The 17293-nt window shown below is 40.9% G+C and overlaps 1 protein-coding gene across 1 annotated transcript; it reads left to right on the forward strand.

The window, feature by feature from the left end:
* The first annotated feature begins 3136 nt into the window (after positions 1–3136).
* Positions 3137–16459, forward strand: LOC132096919 (angiopoietin-related protein 1-like). Its single transcript, XM_059502609.1, has 5 exons — positions 3137–3216; positions 6579–7399; positions 8329–8522; positions 14928–15198; positions 15439–16459. Exons 2-5 carry the CDS (start codon positions 6610–6612, stop codon positions 15624–15626), a joined length of 1443 nt encoding a protein of 480 aa, XP_059358592.1. The 5' UTR covers positions 3137–3216; positions 6579–6609; the 3' UTR covers positions 15627–16459.
* Positions 16460–17293: the final 834 nt, after the last annotated feature.

The following is a 17293-nucleotide window of genomic DNA, read 5'->3' on the forward strand; positions in this document are numbered from 1 at the left end:
ATGCGGTCTTCCATTCATCTCCCTTCCTTATGCGAACCAAATGATAAGCGTTACGTAAATCCAATTTTGTAAAGATAGATGCTCCCTGCAATCGTTCGAAAGCTGAAGACATCAATGGCAAAGGATAAGTATTCTTTACTGTGATGTTGTTCAACCCTCGATAATCAATGCACGGTCGCAGAGACCCATCCTTCTTCCCCACAAAAAAGAACCCCGCCCCCGCTGGAGATGAGGAAGGTCTAATGAATTTGGATGCTAGAGAATCAGAAATATATTTCTCCATAGCCTCCCTCTCTGGAACAAAAAGTGAATATAACTTGCCCTTGGGCGGAGACCCACCTGGTACTAAGTCTATAGCACAGTCATAGGGACGATGTGGAGGAAGAGAAGCAGCACGAGACTTACTTAACACTTCTCTCAGGTCCTGGTACTCTTCGGGCACGTTAGATAAATTCACCACCTCCTTCTGTAAAACAGACACAGGTACAGACGAACACGCAGACACCAGACATGACTCATGACACTTATTACTCCACATAGAAATGGTGTTGTGCCCCCAATCGATCTGGGATTGTGTTGTGTGAACCAAGGATGACCAAGTACGATGGGTGCCAGAGGTGAGCTTATGAGGAGGAATGTTATTGTCTCAGTGTGGTTGCCAGACGTGATGAGAGTGATCGGTTCAGAGGCATGTGTAATGTTGGAGAGCTGTTGTCCATTGAGGGCATTGACAGTGATCGTGTAGGTGAGAGGGGTGGTGGAAATGTGGAGATGGTTAGCCAGTTCAGTATCCATAAAATTACCTTCTGCCCTGAATCCAATAAAGCCTGGGTGTCGTGAGTGTTGGTTGCCCACCTTCGTCTTACCGGAAGGAGAGTAGACGATGATGTTGAGGATGAGGTCTTCCCGGTGGAGATCCCGCCCGATAGTAGCCTCATAGTCACTACCGGGCTTGGTCTTTTAACGGGCATGAGTGGATGAAGTGGCCCGCCCTCCCGCAGTAAAGGCACAGTCCATGGGATTTCCGCCGTTCCTTCTCCTCCCGGGGAAAGCCGAGCTCTACACACCTGCATGGGTTCCGGATCGTAAGAGGGGCTGACCGTATCCAGGAATTCAGAACATCGGTTCTCCATGCCGCGAACTGGATGATCTTGTTGGAAACGGCCCATTCTGTTCAGCCGAGCATCTACTCGAAGTGCTAATTCGATAAGTCCATTGAGACTAGGAAGGTCCAGCATGTAAATCTCTCTCTGAATACGGTCAGCCAACCCATGCAGGAATCTGTCCCACTGCGCCTCATCGTTCCATCGGCCCTCTGCAGCCAGGGTGCGGAACTGGATGGAATACTCCGACACCGAACCGTGACCTTGGCGAAGATCGGCGAGTAGTCTGGCGGCCTCCCTACCCGCCACCGCCCGATCGAAAACCCTCCTCATCTCCTCGGAGAGTGCCTGGAACGAGGCGCAGCATGGGTCTTGATTCTCCCACAACGCCGTTCCCCAGAGAGCCGCCCGGCCGGAGAGTAGCGTCAGCACAAAAGCCCCCTGGATCGCTCTTGGTTGAACGTCTGAGGCTGTAATGCAAAGTGCATAGAACATCGGGTCAGAAAAGCTCTACAAAACTCTGGTTCACCTGAATAACCTTCGGTTGTCGGTAGTCTCGGTTCGCGCTGCGGCTCTGGAAGAGGGGGTGGAGTCGGCGGTGTGGGTGGCTTGGACCGCCCTCCCTGTGAGGGAGATGTTTTCCTCCTGGGAGTCCATTCTAGCGATACTTCGAGCCGCAAACTTGTCCCACGTAGAAGCGCCTGCTACATCCATAATGGTCAGATCGTTCTGTAACGTATGACAGATACAGGATGTAAACACAAGGCGTATTTATTGACAAACAGCAAGAAGGTCAGGTTAATGAGCAAGATCACAGGAGACACAGGCGGGCGGACACAAGGCTGATGGTCAGATGACGCAGGGACTTCGGTGGACAACTGGTGGTGGTGCTCGATCCAGTGACGGTCCCTTGAATCCTGGTGAGTGAGTAATCCAAGTGAAGAAGCTGTAATCCAGTGTTGCGTGACGATCCAGGAACGAACGATGAAGACAGGAAGACTAGGCAGGAACAAGGACACAGGAACAGCACGGGAGCACACCGGGGAGAAAACAACAATCTGACAACATGAAACACCAGTTACTGAACTTATATAGGGACAAACAATTGAACCCAGCTGGTGCTGCTGATCATCGCTGATCAGTGACCACGCCCACACACACACACGCAACAGCACGCTAAGCGAAAGAGAGAGAGTGAATTCATGAACCGTGACACTATTGTAATGCATTTCTTGGTGGTTGTCCTGTTTCTTTAATAAACAAGCTACAGGTAGTCCAAAATCCAGCAGCTAGAGTCCTTATCAGGTCAAGAAAATATGATCATATTACCTCAATTTTACAGCCTCTGCACCTATTTAATTACGTATCAGTTACAAAATATTATTACTCACCTATAAGGCCCTAAATGGTTTAGCTCCTGCATACCTAACTAGCCTTCTACCACGTTACAAGCCATCACGCTCCCTAAGGTCACAAAACGCTTTTGAGGACAGAGGACAGTATTTCATATATTCATTGGATGTTCAAGGCTATTAAGAATGCTTTGTGTGTTGAGAGACTTGAGAAATAATTTTGGTTTTATTTTTTACCAATAGTTTATTCATTTTTAGACCAAAATATAGTGCCTCAAACAAAAGAGCAATTGTTTTGATTAAGTTATTCATTTGGTAAGGCAAAAATGGCAGTTTGGCTGACAAGAAGGAGAAAAATGCTGCTTAACAGTGATACTGATCCTTTGAACATGTGTAGAACTCTGGTAAAAAGTAGAGTGGTTATGGAGTATAAGTATTATGAATTGGTGAATGATACTGAATGTTTCTTTTCTTTATGGGGTGTTGGAAATATTTTGTGTCAACCCACTGAAGAGGGAGGCTGTGAAATATTGCTATAAAAGAAGCTATTTTTATTCATTTTAAATAATTAGATTTTAATTATGTTTTTGTATTAATGGATTGTAATTCAAGAGATGTAGAAAGGTCTCTCTCTCTCTCTCTCTCTCACACACACACACACACACACAGAGCAGTATAAGAGGCAGGCGTCTGCCGTTCATCTGCAGAAGGAGAGACTCCAACAGTCGTAGGATTGTCAGTCTGTCAGAAAGAACGCAGAGGTCAGTGACTGGAACTTTATTCTGCTGATTTTATTTTACACAACTGGTCTATTCATACTTCTTTCGCTTTTGTAATAGACAAAGAAATTAAAGATTGTATATCTACAATGCTAGTAAGAGCTAAAACATTTACTCATTAATAGCTTAATTCTATTTATTAGTAGTTATTTAGTTCATGCTTCATGACTTTAATACATAGAAAAAAATCTGATAAAGCATTATAACTATTATGCACTATTAAGTTCAAATTTGCATATACTCAAAGAAATGTTGATCAGCATCAGCTGATCAGTTTGCACTAGTCATTTAAAACATCTGTGAGGGTATTATGTATAAGCCTCAATCTAGGCTGAAGTGTTACTAAACAAACTGTCATATCGCATGATCCTCAGAAATCAGAAGAAAGTGGCTTCAGAAGGATGTAATATTATCCGATCGGGTATTTTCCACTGAGACCGCAGATTCTTCATCTAATTCTCAACTTCTGTTACTCTGAGTAACTTTTTCCAAGGTTTTGTCTTTGTTTGGAAGTCTGTTTGCATTCTGGTATTGTTGAATATAAAAAAAGTGCCATTACCAAACTTCTGAAAGTCTTGTGCTGTTTGGTAGAATCACAGTTTAGCTTCCATCAGAGATCTGTCAAATTCAACTAGTGTAAACAAAGTCTGAAAAGTCAGTGTTCATGTTGAATTTTGTTCATATTCTCATAGTAGTCCTATAATATCCACCCCATACGTGCTGTACTGCTGACATCCACAACCCTCCTTCAAGTATTGCAAATATGGCCTTTTTCAAGTGATTGTCCTAATTCAGCAGCAGTTAGGCTCCAAAACATCCTTAATGATCGTGTTACTAAAGCTTCTGAGACTCAAACTGTTCATGTCTGAGAAACACTTTAATAGTTCATGTATTCCTATAAGCTAAGAAGCTTTTGATTTACTGCCCCAGGACAGAGAAATACAATATAGAAAATTTGACCTAACTTATTTTCTTTGACCCAAGATGGTAACAGAACATTTTCCTCACTCCTTCTGTTTTCTTTAATTTGTGTAAGAACACACACTGCTGCCAAAGCAGTTTATATAATGGAAAATGCTAAAGCAGCCAGTCCTGAACATTTTCACTAAACCACAGGAATAATGGTGCTCAGTGTTTGTAACATTGGGACTGAATCATCAGTCATGCTAGTCCTGCTCTATTTAAGGCTGCATTTCTGCTTGCAACTACATCAGCTTCTTCCTTTCTCATTTCTCTCAGTCTCAGTGAGCCTATGCTTTTTAAATTAATCTCTAAGTAAAGCTGCATTATAGATGCTAAATCACTACTGACGTTTAAAACCCAGTTCTTATAAGTGAAGCAGCATTCAGCACTTGAATATTGCATATTACATACAGTATATGAACTAGGAATCATTTTGAAGACAAATTTCTACTTTTGAAAGACTCCAATCCATACGTACGCTGAAGGTGTCACTCAGTTTATTATAGAGAAACCCAACTATTCATGGTTGAGGGGCATAGAAGGGAAAAACTGAGCCACTAATGAGATGGAAAGCAAATTCACCTGACCCTGAGCTGTGAGGTAGAGTGTGGCGTGACCGGTAAACAAACCACAGAATCAAGTCTGCAGAACTGTCTGGCACCAAAATCTACCCTCAAACACAAATAGTTCAAATAAACATTCTGTCATCATTTGAGCTTTGTTTTTATGTGAAACACAAAAGATGATGTTGTGCAAAGATGTCTCTGTTTGTTAAACTAAAAATAACACCATCCAACGCAGCTGTCAGATCTCATTTGTGCCTGAGCATTTTCAGACTTACACTAGTGTTAATGATGCTAAACACTTTAACACTTAATTAGAAAATCTGGCCTACTCAACCCTGAATTTAAGCCAGTGGAGGAACATTAATAAAAAAATAATATGTTTTCCCTGTTTTTAGAATGTGACAAAAGCCTTGTGGCTGCATTTTGAATAACTTGCAAGTAAGATGATATAGATTGGATTACAGTAATGAATGGCTAATTCCAAATCTTTGCCTGACAGAATATGCTTTAGTTTTGCAATAGATTCATGTCAAAGAATTCAAAGATCACTCCAGTTTTGCTAAATTTAGAGTGGAACTAACTCTAAAGAAAGAAAGGGGAAAGAAGAGATGGGACAACCTAAAATCATACAGTTCTTTTATCTTCATTAAGCTGCCAAAAATTGTTCACCATACAACTCTCAATATCATTAATGCATTTGAACAAGAAGTTAAATGAAAATGTAGTGCCAGACCTTACTGGAAGGTACAATTGGGAATCGTTAGCATAACAGTGATAATCAAAATAATTTTACTGAAGAATGTAGCCAAAAAGGAAGTATATAAAGGGGGAATAATAAAGGTCCCAAAATGGATCCCTGGGGTAAGCCACACAGTAATACAGCAGATGATGAGGTAAATGTACAAAAAAGGTCCTGTTCTCAAGGTAAAAAGCAAGCCCTGTGCAATGCCCTAGATACCTACCATATGACATTAGTGAAGAATATAAAGGTCAGTGGTATCAAATGCCATGCTCAGATCCAACAAAACTAAAGCAGCGCATGAGTTTGAATCCAGAGCAATCAAAATATAATTTGTGGTTATATAGGAATCTAAAACCAGATTGAAACAACCAAAAAGTTAGAAGAATTTTAAAAGACAAAAATATTTTCAAACACATTTCTTTGTGCTGCAGAATCAAGTACACAACTGCATGTTTAAATCTAGCTGGCACAAAAACTTTGACTAGAGATATATCTTTACTACAGATGTCACCGTATGACTAATAATAGAATAAACATGTTTAATATCCAACAATAACAATATCAAACTTGGAGCCAGAACACTTAGACAGCATTAACTAATTGGACAGGTTGGAAATGAGACAGATAACTAACAGGAGATAGAGGTTAAACATCTAATTCAGAATAGCACAAAGTTGGGAACTGTTGGATTAAGAGAGAGAAAGGGTGAGAGCAGTCAGATTCAAACACAACTGGATAGTGGTCAAACATATATGGCTCAATAACCTTCTAAAATCTTCTCAAAAAACAAACCCTAACACACAAGATCTAGTGTATGACCACAATTAGACTGGTGTTAAAATCCCCAAGAATCAATTGGTTGTTAGCACAAGTCGCAAATTTTGGAGCTTGACAAAAATGTTGTCATTGCATGAAAACATAGCATGAATATTGTTTACAGACATTAATTTTTGGAATTAAATGTATAATGATGATTTATAATTTATGATAATGATTGTAATTATTGTGTTACCATCCAACCCTGTCAAATCACAGTCTACTGTATATGACTCTGTGCTGTTGTTTTGTCTCAGGGTTCATGGGTCAGATCTCCTCTCTGCTGCTATGAGTCCTCATGCCTGGATCTTTTGTGCCCTTCTCTGTGTCCTCACTTTTGAACGGAGCAAGAGTGCATATAAAGGGCCTGTCCTGAGCCGAAAGCGGAGACTGGTAGAGGATGCAGCCGATGGGGCCCAGAGGAAGTGCTCTTATACATTCTTGGTCCCAGAGCAGAAGATCACGGGGCCGATCTGTGCCAGCCAGGGCCCTTCTCTGCCAGATAAAGAGCGTGTGACAAAGTTGGATATAGCTGACATCCGGGAGCTCCTGAGCAAGCAGAGACGTGAAACGGACACGCTCCGGATGATTGTGGACGTGGATGGAAACATGGTTAACGAAATGAAACTTTTACGCAAAGAGTCACGCAACATGAACTCCCGAGTCACCCAGCTGTACATGCAGCTGCTGCACGAAATCATTCGCAAGCGTGATAATTCACTGGAGCTGGCGCAGCTGGAGGCACGGATCCTCAACAGCACCGCCGAGGCGCTGAGGCTGTCTGCTCTCTACAGGGAGCTGGAGGTGCGCTTCTCCTCGCTGGCCGCGCTGGTCAATAGCCAGTCACAGCTGATCGCAACTTTGGAGGAGCGATGTCTGCAGGTGTATGGAAATCACAGACGAGAGCCGCTGCCTCCGCCTCTTGTGCAGGTCGTACCTGAGAACATCCCTGTGTATGTGCCTCGCGTCTCCAATGAGATCCAGAAGAGTCAAAGCTGGCCCATTCCAGAGGACAGGAATCCCAGAACGGCTCCGGCACCCACAGGAGGTTCTCCTCAGGGGAACGTCAGTCTGGAAGGTAATGAAGATATTACACAGCAAAACACACAGCATCTGTGTTTGCCAACCGACACTCTCATCATTTCCACTATTTGAAAATGTATTGAACATTAAAACACACCTAACACATCACATTTAAAGAATAAGTTTAAGCAGTAGAATCGTCCTGAAATACCAAAGGCTGCTGTATCAGGACTGTATTTCTAGGACCCGTGTTTATTTGTAACAGTGCCACCAAGTCAATTCTACTCCATCAGTCCTGTTTCTAACCTGAAACAAACAGGTGCAAAGACAAGACCCATTAGTTTTATATTTTAAATAGTCTTCTCATCTCATTTCTGTTTTTGTAGTTCTTTTGTTGTTCTTTATGTAAGAGCAGCACAGCCATTTGTTACTTTGATGTGCAAGGCTTTTGATGTTTCTAGCTTCCAGTTATTTTAGCTGTGCAAAACTCTGTAAAGATGTTTGCTGTTCCACAAGTTTAGTGTTCTGAGACATGCTAAATAATCAGACAATATAAAGTAATTGCAAACTTATGTACCTCAAAGAGGAGAGCAATATCAAGTTGCTTGCAATGTCAAGTTCATCAGTTCAATTCCTAGGGAAAACGAATAAAATGTTTACTTTGAATGTATTGGATAAAAACATTTGCCAAATGAATAAATGTAAATCAAGAGCATATCAGTAATGTGCAATATGTAACATACAAAAGCCCAATAAGACAATAAAACATTTAAACCATAGGCCTGTGAAGAATATTACTCAGTCAAGAAAACTGAGCTAGTTCTCTCTAGTTAGCCGCTAACCTTAAACACATTAACAGATATCTGATAATCTAAATCTGAAAGGCAGAAGACCATTACTGAAGATATATGTCAGCATTTAAGAGCTCTACTGATGCTGATCAGTGGCGTGTGTTCACTCACTTGTGTGTGCTGGTGTCTCGAGGTCCCTTTCGGGACTGTCTTCAGGTGATGCAGGCTGGACACTCCACCAGCGGGACGTATCTTCTGAAGCCGGACGGGACGGAGACAGCTGTACAGACCTGGTGTGAGCATGACGTGGACAGAGGTGGCTGGACACTTATCCAGAGGAGGAAAGATGGATCTGTCAACTTCTTCAGGAACTGGGACAGCTATAAGGTAGCGATGTCTGATTCACAACGAATCACTCTTTTGAACCAGTTGTTTTGAATCAAATCAAATCAAATCAAAGTTTATTTATAAAGCACAGTAAAAACAACAATAGTTGACCACTGTGCTGTACAATTTCATACTAAAAAAGGTATAAAATAAGTGATATACACATATGCATATATACACATACACATGTACACATGCACAAATATACATACATGCGTATATACACACAGTACACACCTATACACAAAAACATGCATAACACATACATACATACATACATACATAAATATAATAAAGACCGCAATGCAAAAAAAAAAAGAGAATGAGTAAATCAGAACACTGATAAATGGTCTAAAAAGTCTAGGAACAGTTATATGCCTGAGAAAAAAGGTATGTTTTTAGCTTAGATTTAAATTCAGCTTCTGATGAAACTGATCTGAGGGAGACCGGGAGACTGTTCCACAACTTTGGCCCAACAACAGAAAAGGCCCGGTCACCTCGCAGCTTTAATCTAGATCTAGGGACCATCAGTAATTTTTGTTCAGAGGATCTCAGAGATCTAACAGAGGTTTTTGGGTTCACAAGGTCACAAAGATAAGTAGGGGCTGAACCATTCAAAGCTTTAAAAACAAAAAGTACAATTTTAAAATCAATTCTGTAGTGGACCGGCAACCAGTGCAAGGAGCGCAGTACAGGGGTAATGTGTTCGAACTTGCGAGTACCAGTCAAAAGTCTGGCAGCTGCGTTCTGAACCATCTGAAGTCGATTTATATTAGATTGACTAATTCCAACATAGAGAGAATTACAATAATCCAGCCGAGATGACACAAATGCATGGATTACTCTCTCAAACTCAGAAAAGGTTAAAAAACTCTTGGTTTTAGATAACAATCGTAGTTGGAAAAAACAAGATCTAACTACAGAGTTTATCTGTTTGTCAAATTTGAGTGAGGATTCAAAAATGACACCCAATTTTTTTGTAGAGGCTCTTTCATGTCACCTTTATTTATATAGCGCTTTAAACAAAATACATTGCGTCAAAGCAACTGAACAACATTCATTAGGAAACTAAGTCTCCCAAATCATAATTAAAGGTGCCTGAAGGCTCAAAAACCATAACCTCTGTTTTGCTCTCATTAAGGTGCAAAAAATTTGAAGAAAGCCAAGACTTAATATCAGCCAGACATGCAGCTAAGGATCTCAAAGCTGTTTTGTCGTTGTGCTTCAGGGGCAAATAAATTTGGGTGTCATCAGCATAAAAATGAAATGACAGCTTGTGCTTGGTAAAAATAGACCCCAAAGGAAGCATATATAATGAGAACAAAACAGGAGCCAAAATGGAGCCCTGAGGAACTCCAAACATCAGGGCGCAGCTGGATGAAGAAAAACCATCAAGACAAACAGAAAAAGTCCTATCTTCGAGATATGATTTGAACCAGTCCAGAGCGCGACCTTGAATACCCACATATTTTTCTAGGCGCGATATAAGAATTTTGTGGTCAACGGTATCGAAAGCAACGCTTAAATCTAAAAGTAGAAGTATCATTGAGTCCCCTGAGTCAACAGTTAATAAAATATCATTTAAAACTTTTAAAAGTGCAGACTCCGTACTATGATGCTTCCTGAAACCAGATTGAAATTTTTCAAATATATTGTTTGATTCTAAGAAGCTCTGTAATTGTACTAAAACAACCTTTTCTAAGGCTTTAGAAATGAAAGCCAAATTTGAGATCGGTCTATAACTTAATAAGACGGCCGGGACGAGATTAGGTTTTTTAAGCAGTGGTTTAACAATTGCATGTTTAAAATATCTTGGAACGGTTGCTGTAAGAAGTGACTTATTTATTATAGCTAAAATACTTGGTCCAACAACATCAAAGACCTCAAGAAAAAACTGAGTGGGAACAATATCAAGTGGGCATGTAGTGGGTTTCAAATGCTTAATTATGTCTTGAAAGGAGCTTAAAGAGATTGTCTGGAATTCATTACAAATTGGAGTGCAGAGATGCGGGACAGATAGGTCATAATTTGAAGATACTATACGCTGTCTTATGTCAACTATTTTATCTGTGAAAAACCTGAGAAAATCTTCACATACTGCAGCTGAGGCATTCAAAGAAACAGCACTATTTGGATTTAAAACAGAGTTTAAAATGGTAAAAAGAGTTTTAGGTTTATGACAATTTTTTGCAATGATATCTGAAAAATACTGAGATTTTGCCAGTTTAACTGATTTTTGATACCCAATTAATGGTTCACATAGAATTTCAAAAGATACTTGTAGTTTATCTTTTTTCCACTTCCGTTCAGCTCTACGACAAACTCGTCTATGTTCTTGTGTGGTACTGTTTAACCAGGGTTCAGGTTTAGATTTTAGTCGTTTTTCTCGCAAAGGAGCCACAGAATTTAAAATATCATTTGAAATGGAAATAAACAATGAAAGATGTTCATCTACATTTGAATTATTTAAGGAGGAATCAAGATTGTACATCAAACAGGCCTCCTTAAAATAAACAGCAAAATCATCATTAGATGAAGGATTAAAAAGCCCAGTTTGCTGTGATAACCTCTTAGATTTCATAGTTTTACCATTTGGAAGAGAGCAAGTGAACATAATAGGCATATGATCAGAAAAACTCAATTCAAGAGTTTCAAGTTTGCAAACTGGAATACCATGCAATAATACAAGAACTAAGGTATGGCCTTGTTTGTGAGTGGGACCATTTACCACTTGAATGAAGTCCAGAGAGTCAACCAGACTAAGAAAATCTTTAGCCAGGGAATTTGACTCGCAACAAACATGAATATTAAAATCCCCCACAACTAAAAGCCTATCATATTTAAGAACAGCTTCGCTCAAAAAATTTGAAAACTCCTTTAAAAAGTCCTTGTTTGGTTTCGGAGGACGATAAACCACTGCAATCGATAACTGATGTTTATTTAGCTGAAAGAGTAGTATTTCAAAGCTTGAGTAGGATTCAGTCTTTAGGGTATGACAACAAAATCGGCTTTTAAACACCGACGCAAGCCCACCGCCCCTGCCAGAAGTTCTAGGGCAGTTTAAAAATGAGCAGTTTGTTGGCACAAGTTCGGAAAAGGGGCTTGTATCCCCCGCAGTCAGCCAAGTCTCAGTAATTAACAAAAAATCCAATTTATTTGAGGTAAAGAAATCTCGCAAGATGAATGTCTTGTTGATCAACGATCTTGAATTTACCAAAGCCATCTTTACCTGTACCGAATTGCAGTTCGTCTGTGTAGCACAGCGAGCGAAGATTGTTGAGATTTACACCCCCGCGGCGAAGACGTGGTGTCCGGAGACGAGGAGAGCTGGAATACTTGCCCTGAGTCACAGGTAAAATCCAATAATACGCCACTTCGAGCGAGCGCCATGATGCAAATCGGCCACATCCCAACTCAAAGCGACCCAAGCCATGGCATGATGGATGTAAGCTTGTTAGATGCAACTTTAATTTGACCGCAATACCCCCTCTTTTCCCCCTTCTTCTGCTGCGCTTCTTTCCAGGAAAGCTCCATGGCAGCTGGCTTCGAAAGGCCGGGACATTCGTCAAGAAGGGAGGGGGTGGGCTGTTAAAATTCTCAAATCTCAAATCAGTGTTTGATACAGCCTCAATAGAGTCTCTTATGTTTAAAAGCAATTGACGGTCATACCGAACTAGTGGCTATAGGCGCACTGAGCTTCGTCGAGCCACAGATTTGTCTCCCTGTGCGACTAAGCAAACGGCCCGTGCCTTCGGCCATTCTATGTCAGCTTTAGTCAGCACGGGGAGGCATCTGTGGCTTAATTTGATGGGCACTGAAGAGGCATTCGTCATTTCCTCCCTCACCGCACTCAAGGGGAGGGGCCATCGGCACCACAGATCGTTCTGCCAACCCTGTCTGTGTTTCAGGGCGCAGCAATCTCCGGCGAGCAATTCCCTCAGTTACCGCCTGGAAACTAGCAGTGCTAAGGGGCTCACTACCTCTACGGAGGTCTCTAGAGCAGCTAGTACGGTCTTCCCCTGCCGGTCCGGTGATTCAGGGCACTGAGCTAGTGGCTCTAGGTGCACAAGGGAGTGTTCGCCCCTCCCCGTTACCATCACAAAACCTCTCCATCCCCGCCACTTCTTGTGCTTCGGGGGGCGGTGGTTTTCCAGCAAGATGTTAGATGTTCCAGTGTTTCCTGCCGTCGTTCAGGACACGGAACATCTAACATCCCCTTAAAAGGAAATGTTAAAATTGTTACCACTCTCAGAGAGTCTGGCAGCGTGGAACTTCTGGCAGGCATTTCTGCGTGGGTATTGAGCACAGTACGGATAGGATACAGGATCCAATTTATTCGCCAGCCTCCACGTTTCAACGGCATGGTCTCCACTTCCGTGAAACCGTAGCTGATGCAGGTACTGTCTCGAGAGCTACAGACTCTTCTGGGCAAAGAGGCCATAGAACATGTTCCTCATCCAAGGAGAGAGTCGGGCTATTACAGCAGATACTTCCTGGTTCCCAAAAAGGGTGGCGGAGTGCACCCAATCTTGGGTCTTCGAGGCTTAAACCGTACAAGTCAAAGCGTTCAAGTGAAATATGTTAATCGTTAAGACTGTCGTGTCGCAAATTCGAAATTTGACTGGCTGTCATGTCCTAGTATGGGTGGACAACACCAGGTTACATTCCAGGGCGTTTGAACAGACACTAGCGATGGGGGAATGGAAACTCCATCCAGAGGTAGTGAAACAGATTTGGAAAAATTTTTACAAAGCAGAGGTGGACCTCTTCACCTCCCATCAGACAGCGCAATGTCCCCTATATTTCTCTCTGAGTCCCCGATGACATCATCAACCGAGGATATATTACCACCGTGTCAATTTTATTGACGTGTTACACACATTATTCACAGCTGGTCACAAATAAGACGTTTCCCAATGCGCTGAGCAGCGCAGCATCTCATTCCGCTTTCTCAGGTAACAAGGGTACAATTAACCCTAACCTAACCCTAACCCTAACCCCTAAGGTCCAAATTTTTTATTAATAAAGCCTCATTTTACCCAGTCCCATGCAAAATATTATATTATGACCTATATTATGATTTTAGCATGCTGCAAAATTTGAAAACAGGCAGTTTTGAACATAAGCATGGCCAATCCAGCTTCTCATGTATGGCTTTACTAACGTAGTAGGTATGATGTGAAACTATGGTTCAACAAAACAGCTCAAAACATGGCCACAGTCACATATTGAGTGCGTGTTTTAGCACAACTTACGAGACATTTCATTTTAAAATGTTTTTAAAATTTTTTACTCTAAAACTCTTAAACTTCCACAAAACATGCTATAAGACATTCAATGCTGCAGAAACTTTGCCACAAGCACATGTTTTCAGTGAACCTGGGTTGCTTGTTCAACATTATAATATTCACAAATGAACACAACTTTTTAAGCCTAAAGGCAATTGGCTAAACAACAATCAAACAAACTACACCACAGTCACATGACTTCAACATCACCAACATTAAACTTTGACAAATATTTCTGGAAGTTTGTGTAAGAATATTTTGATTTGAAACACAGTGACTAGAGAGTAGATAAGTTAATCTGTATGGCATTCAGACACTTAAGACAAGTAAAATCTTTAAAAAATCATGATGTATTTTATGTCATAGAATAAAACATGGAAACATCTTGATCTTGTGTTCAACACAGACCTCATTTCAGGCATTTAACCAAAAATCCATAATTTAAAAGAAAAAAAAAGAAAAAAGAAAAACACTGACTTCATGATGATGGAACTGGAGGTGCTAAACTGCAACTGGTATCCAAGTTTTGGCATACAAAAACATCTCATACCCGCAGCACTCTATACAGACAGTTGAACGATTATATGAGTTAGACCTCTATGATTTTCTTCAGCAAGCAAACCTCTGTGTGTGGCTCTCAGAGAATCAGACTGACGTTGTTGGTGAACGTGTCTCAGGAGGGAGAAGACTTTGGAGCCCCTAAACAGCTGGATCTCGTTCTCAGGATCTGCGAGTCACGTCCGTTTGTTTTGATTGCATTCATGCCCGTGTGCCAATAGTTCTTTCATTCTGAGCCCCCCACACACACACACTCACACAAGCACACACACACACACACACGCACAGCAAAGCCTCCTAAACATCACACACTTTCCAGTTGCAGGTGTGTTTGCGCTGTAACTAAACTCACGCAAGCTTATTGCTGTAGTGAAATAATAACAATCATCTGCAGTATGTGCTGAAATCAGCAGGGATGTCTTTATCATCCCTCATCAGCCCAAAGCCCCGTTGTTCAATGAAGCCTGAGGTTACTTTGTATTTCTGGTATTTTCAAGGTAAAATGCAGTGGTAAAAGCAGTAAAAAGCTACATTCAGCTCTCTTTTTCTTGTCCTCCAGAAAGGCTTTGGTGATGTGGACGGGGAACACTGGCTGGGTCTGGAAACCATCTATAACCTGGGTAAACAGGAAGACTACAAGCTGCTGGTGGAGCTGGAGGACTGGATGGGGAAGAAGGTTTACGCGTCCTATAGCAGCTTCTACCTGGAGCCCGAGAGCCAGTCGTACCGTCTGCGTCTGGGAACCTATCAGGGCAACGCTGGAGATTCACTGAGCAGCCACAACGGCAAACAGTTCACCACACTGGACCACGACAACGACGCCTTCTCAGGTGATCCTTCACCACACGTGAGATTGTTTATGGCATTTCGTTATAAAATATGGGTCATTCAGACTGAGTTACATACCATTCAGAATGACATGTTTACAAGGAAAACACTATACATTTATAAGTATTGGGACACCCCCTTCTAATGAACAGGTTTAACTACTGTAGGCTATGTTTGGCTATATAGTGTACATTAACTGAGAGGCAGCATGACTGAGACTCTGGTTCTCGATTGTCTCTCAGGTAACTGTGCTCATTTCCACAAGGCTGGCTGGTGGTACAGCGCCTGCGGTCAGACCAATCTGAACGGTGTGTGGTACTCCGGAGGAGTCTATCGCAGCCGCTTCCAGGACGGCATCTTCTGGGCCGATTATGGAGGGGGCTTTTACTCTATGAAGTCTGTGCGGATGATGATCAGACCCATCGACTGAAGCTGACTGATTTACAAATGATGTGACAGAGAAACAAATGAAAGTGTATCATCGCTGAAACTTTATTTCAATGTTCTCAGTGTCATGCTTTGAGCACATTTTAGCAAACCATGTCCACAACAATGTTTGATAAGGTTTTTTTATGATTAGAAATAAATCCTAAAAAGACATCTGTGATGACTACATGGCAACAAGTGTTACATCTAAGTGCTACTTTAAAGAGGTATTTCTACATAATTTAACCCATAAAAAATAAGTTTGTTGGTATAAATGAATGTATTTACAGTAATGCATTTTTTTTGCAATGCATCATGAGCTTTCCAGTGGGAACGTAATTTAACAAGATTTTGATTTAACATCGGAAGCTTAATTTAAAGGTTTTGCCGCTTTCTATCATTCTCTCAATCGGATCAAACACCGAGACTCGTTCAAACATGGATTTAAAACACATTTAGGTGAAACACAGCCCTCCATACACCACAGTTTCTCCCACCTCACGTTTATTTTGGTGGCTTTTTAGACGTTACGGGGCAGAAGAACAGAGCACAGAAGCACAATGAGAAACATATTGCTGGGCTCCAGACGGCGCTGGATGGGGAGAGAGCGGGTGAGAGTGACCGCTGGATGGAAACAGGCCAAATGTCTGTGGTTGTTGTGTGTTTTTCCTCCTCCAGCTACTGGCTAATGTTCTCTGTGCAGACGTTTAACTGACTTTAGCTGAGATTAGCTTCTGCTTCATCAGTGCATGAAACTGTGGATCTATTGCTTTTGCAGTTAATTAGCTGGCTTCATTGCTGCTGTAATCATGATACAAAAGGCATTTGAAAAAAAAAATAAATAAATAAATATATATATATATATATATATATATATATATATATATATATATATATATATATATATATATATATTTGGTCCCACTTTATATTAGGTGGCCTTAACTACTATTTACTTACATAAAAAAAAATAAGTACAATGTACTTATTGTGTTCATATTGTATTGTAAAACACTTTTGCTGCTATTGAGGGGGATAGGGGTAAGGTTAGGGAGAGGGTTGGAGGTATGGGTAAGTTTAAGGGTGGGTTAAGGTGTAAAGTATGGGTCAACAGTGTAATTATAAATGTAATTACAGAAATTAAATACAAATGTAATAACATGTAGTTTTTTTATATAAGTACAATGTAAAAACATGTAAGTACACAATAAGTACATTGTACTAAAATATTATTTAAAATGTAAGTATATAGTAGTTAAGGGCACTTAATATAAAGTGGGTCCATTTTTTTTTACCTCAGTTTGTGGTCTAAAAAATGCTCCTCTAACAGAAAGGAGCAAGAATAACAGCTGTTTGTCTTCTGGAAGGCTCACAGATTTAAAGTCCATCCATCTATCATTCTCCACATCTATCCCAGTGTCTGAATGGACAAACAACGAGTGGAAAACTACAAATACTTTCAGTTCAGCCACACAATAAAACTTTTAACAGCTTCTTCTCAAAATGATGAACAAATAGACAAAGAAACAGCCAAGAGACCAATAGCGCACCACCATAACAACTTTAATAAATCTTTATGGAGTGTTTATTGCCATATAAATGAAGAAAAAAATTAGCCAATGTTTATAGATTCTGCTCTTTAATTTGCCTTTTTTCATCGCAGTGTTTGTT

Source organism: Carassius carassius, chromosome 20 (genome assembly GCF_963082965.1).
Source record: "Carassius carassius chromosome 20, fCarCar2.1, whole genome shotgun sequence".
NCBI lineage: Eukaryota > Metazoa > Chordata > Actinopteri > Cypriniformes > Cyprinidae > Carassius > Carassius carassius.

Excerpts from the sequence above, each read along its gene's own strand:
- LOC132096919 (XM_059502609.1), top strand. The coding sequence starts at position 6,610 with ATGAGTCCTCATGCCTGGATCTTTTGTGCCCTTCTCTGTGTCCTCACT. Across the intron at positions 7,400-8,328 it reads GGGGAACGTCAGTCTGGAAG|GTCCCTTTCGGGACTGTCTT; the intron begins GTAATGAAGATA and ends TGGTGTCTCGAG. Across the intron at positions 8,523-14,927 it reads GGAACTGGGACAGCTATAAG|AAAGGCTTTGGTGATGTGGA; the intron begins GTAGCGATGTCT and ends CTTGTCCTCCAG.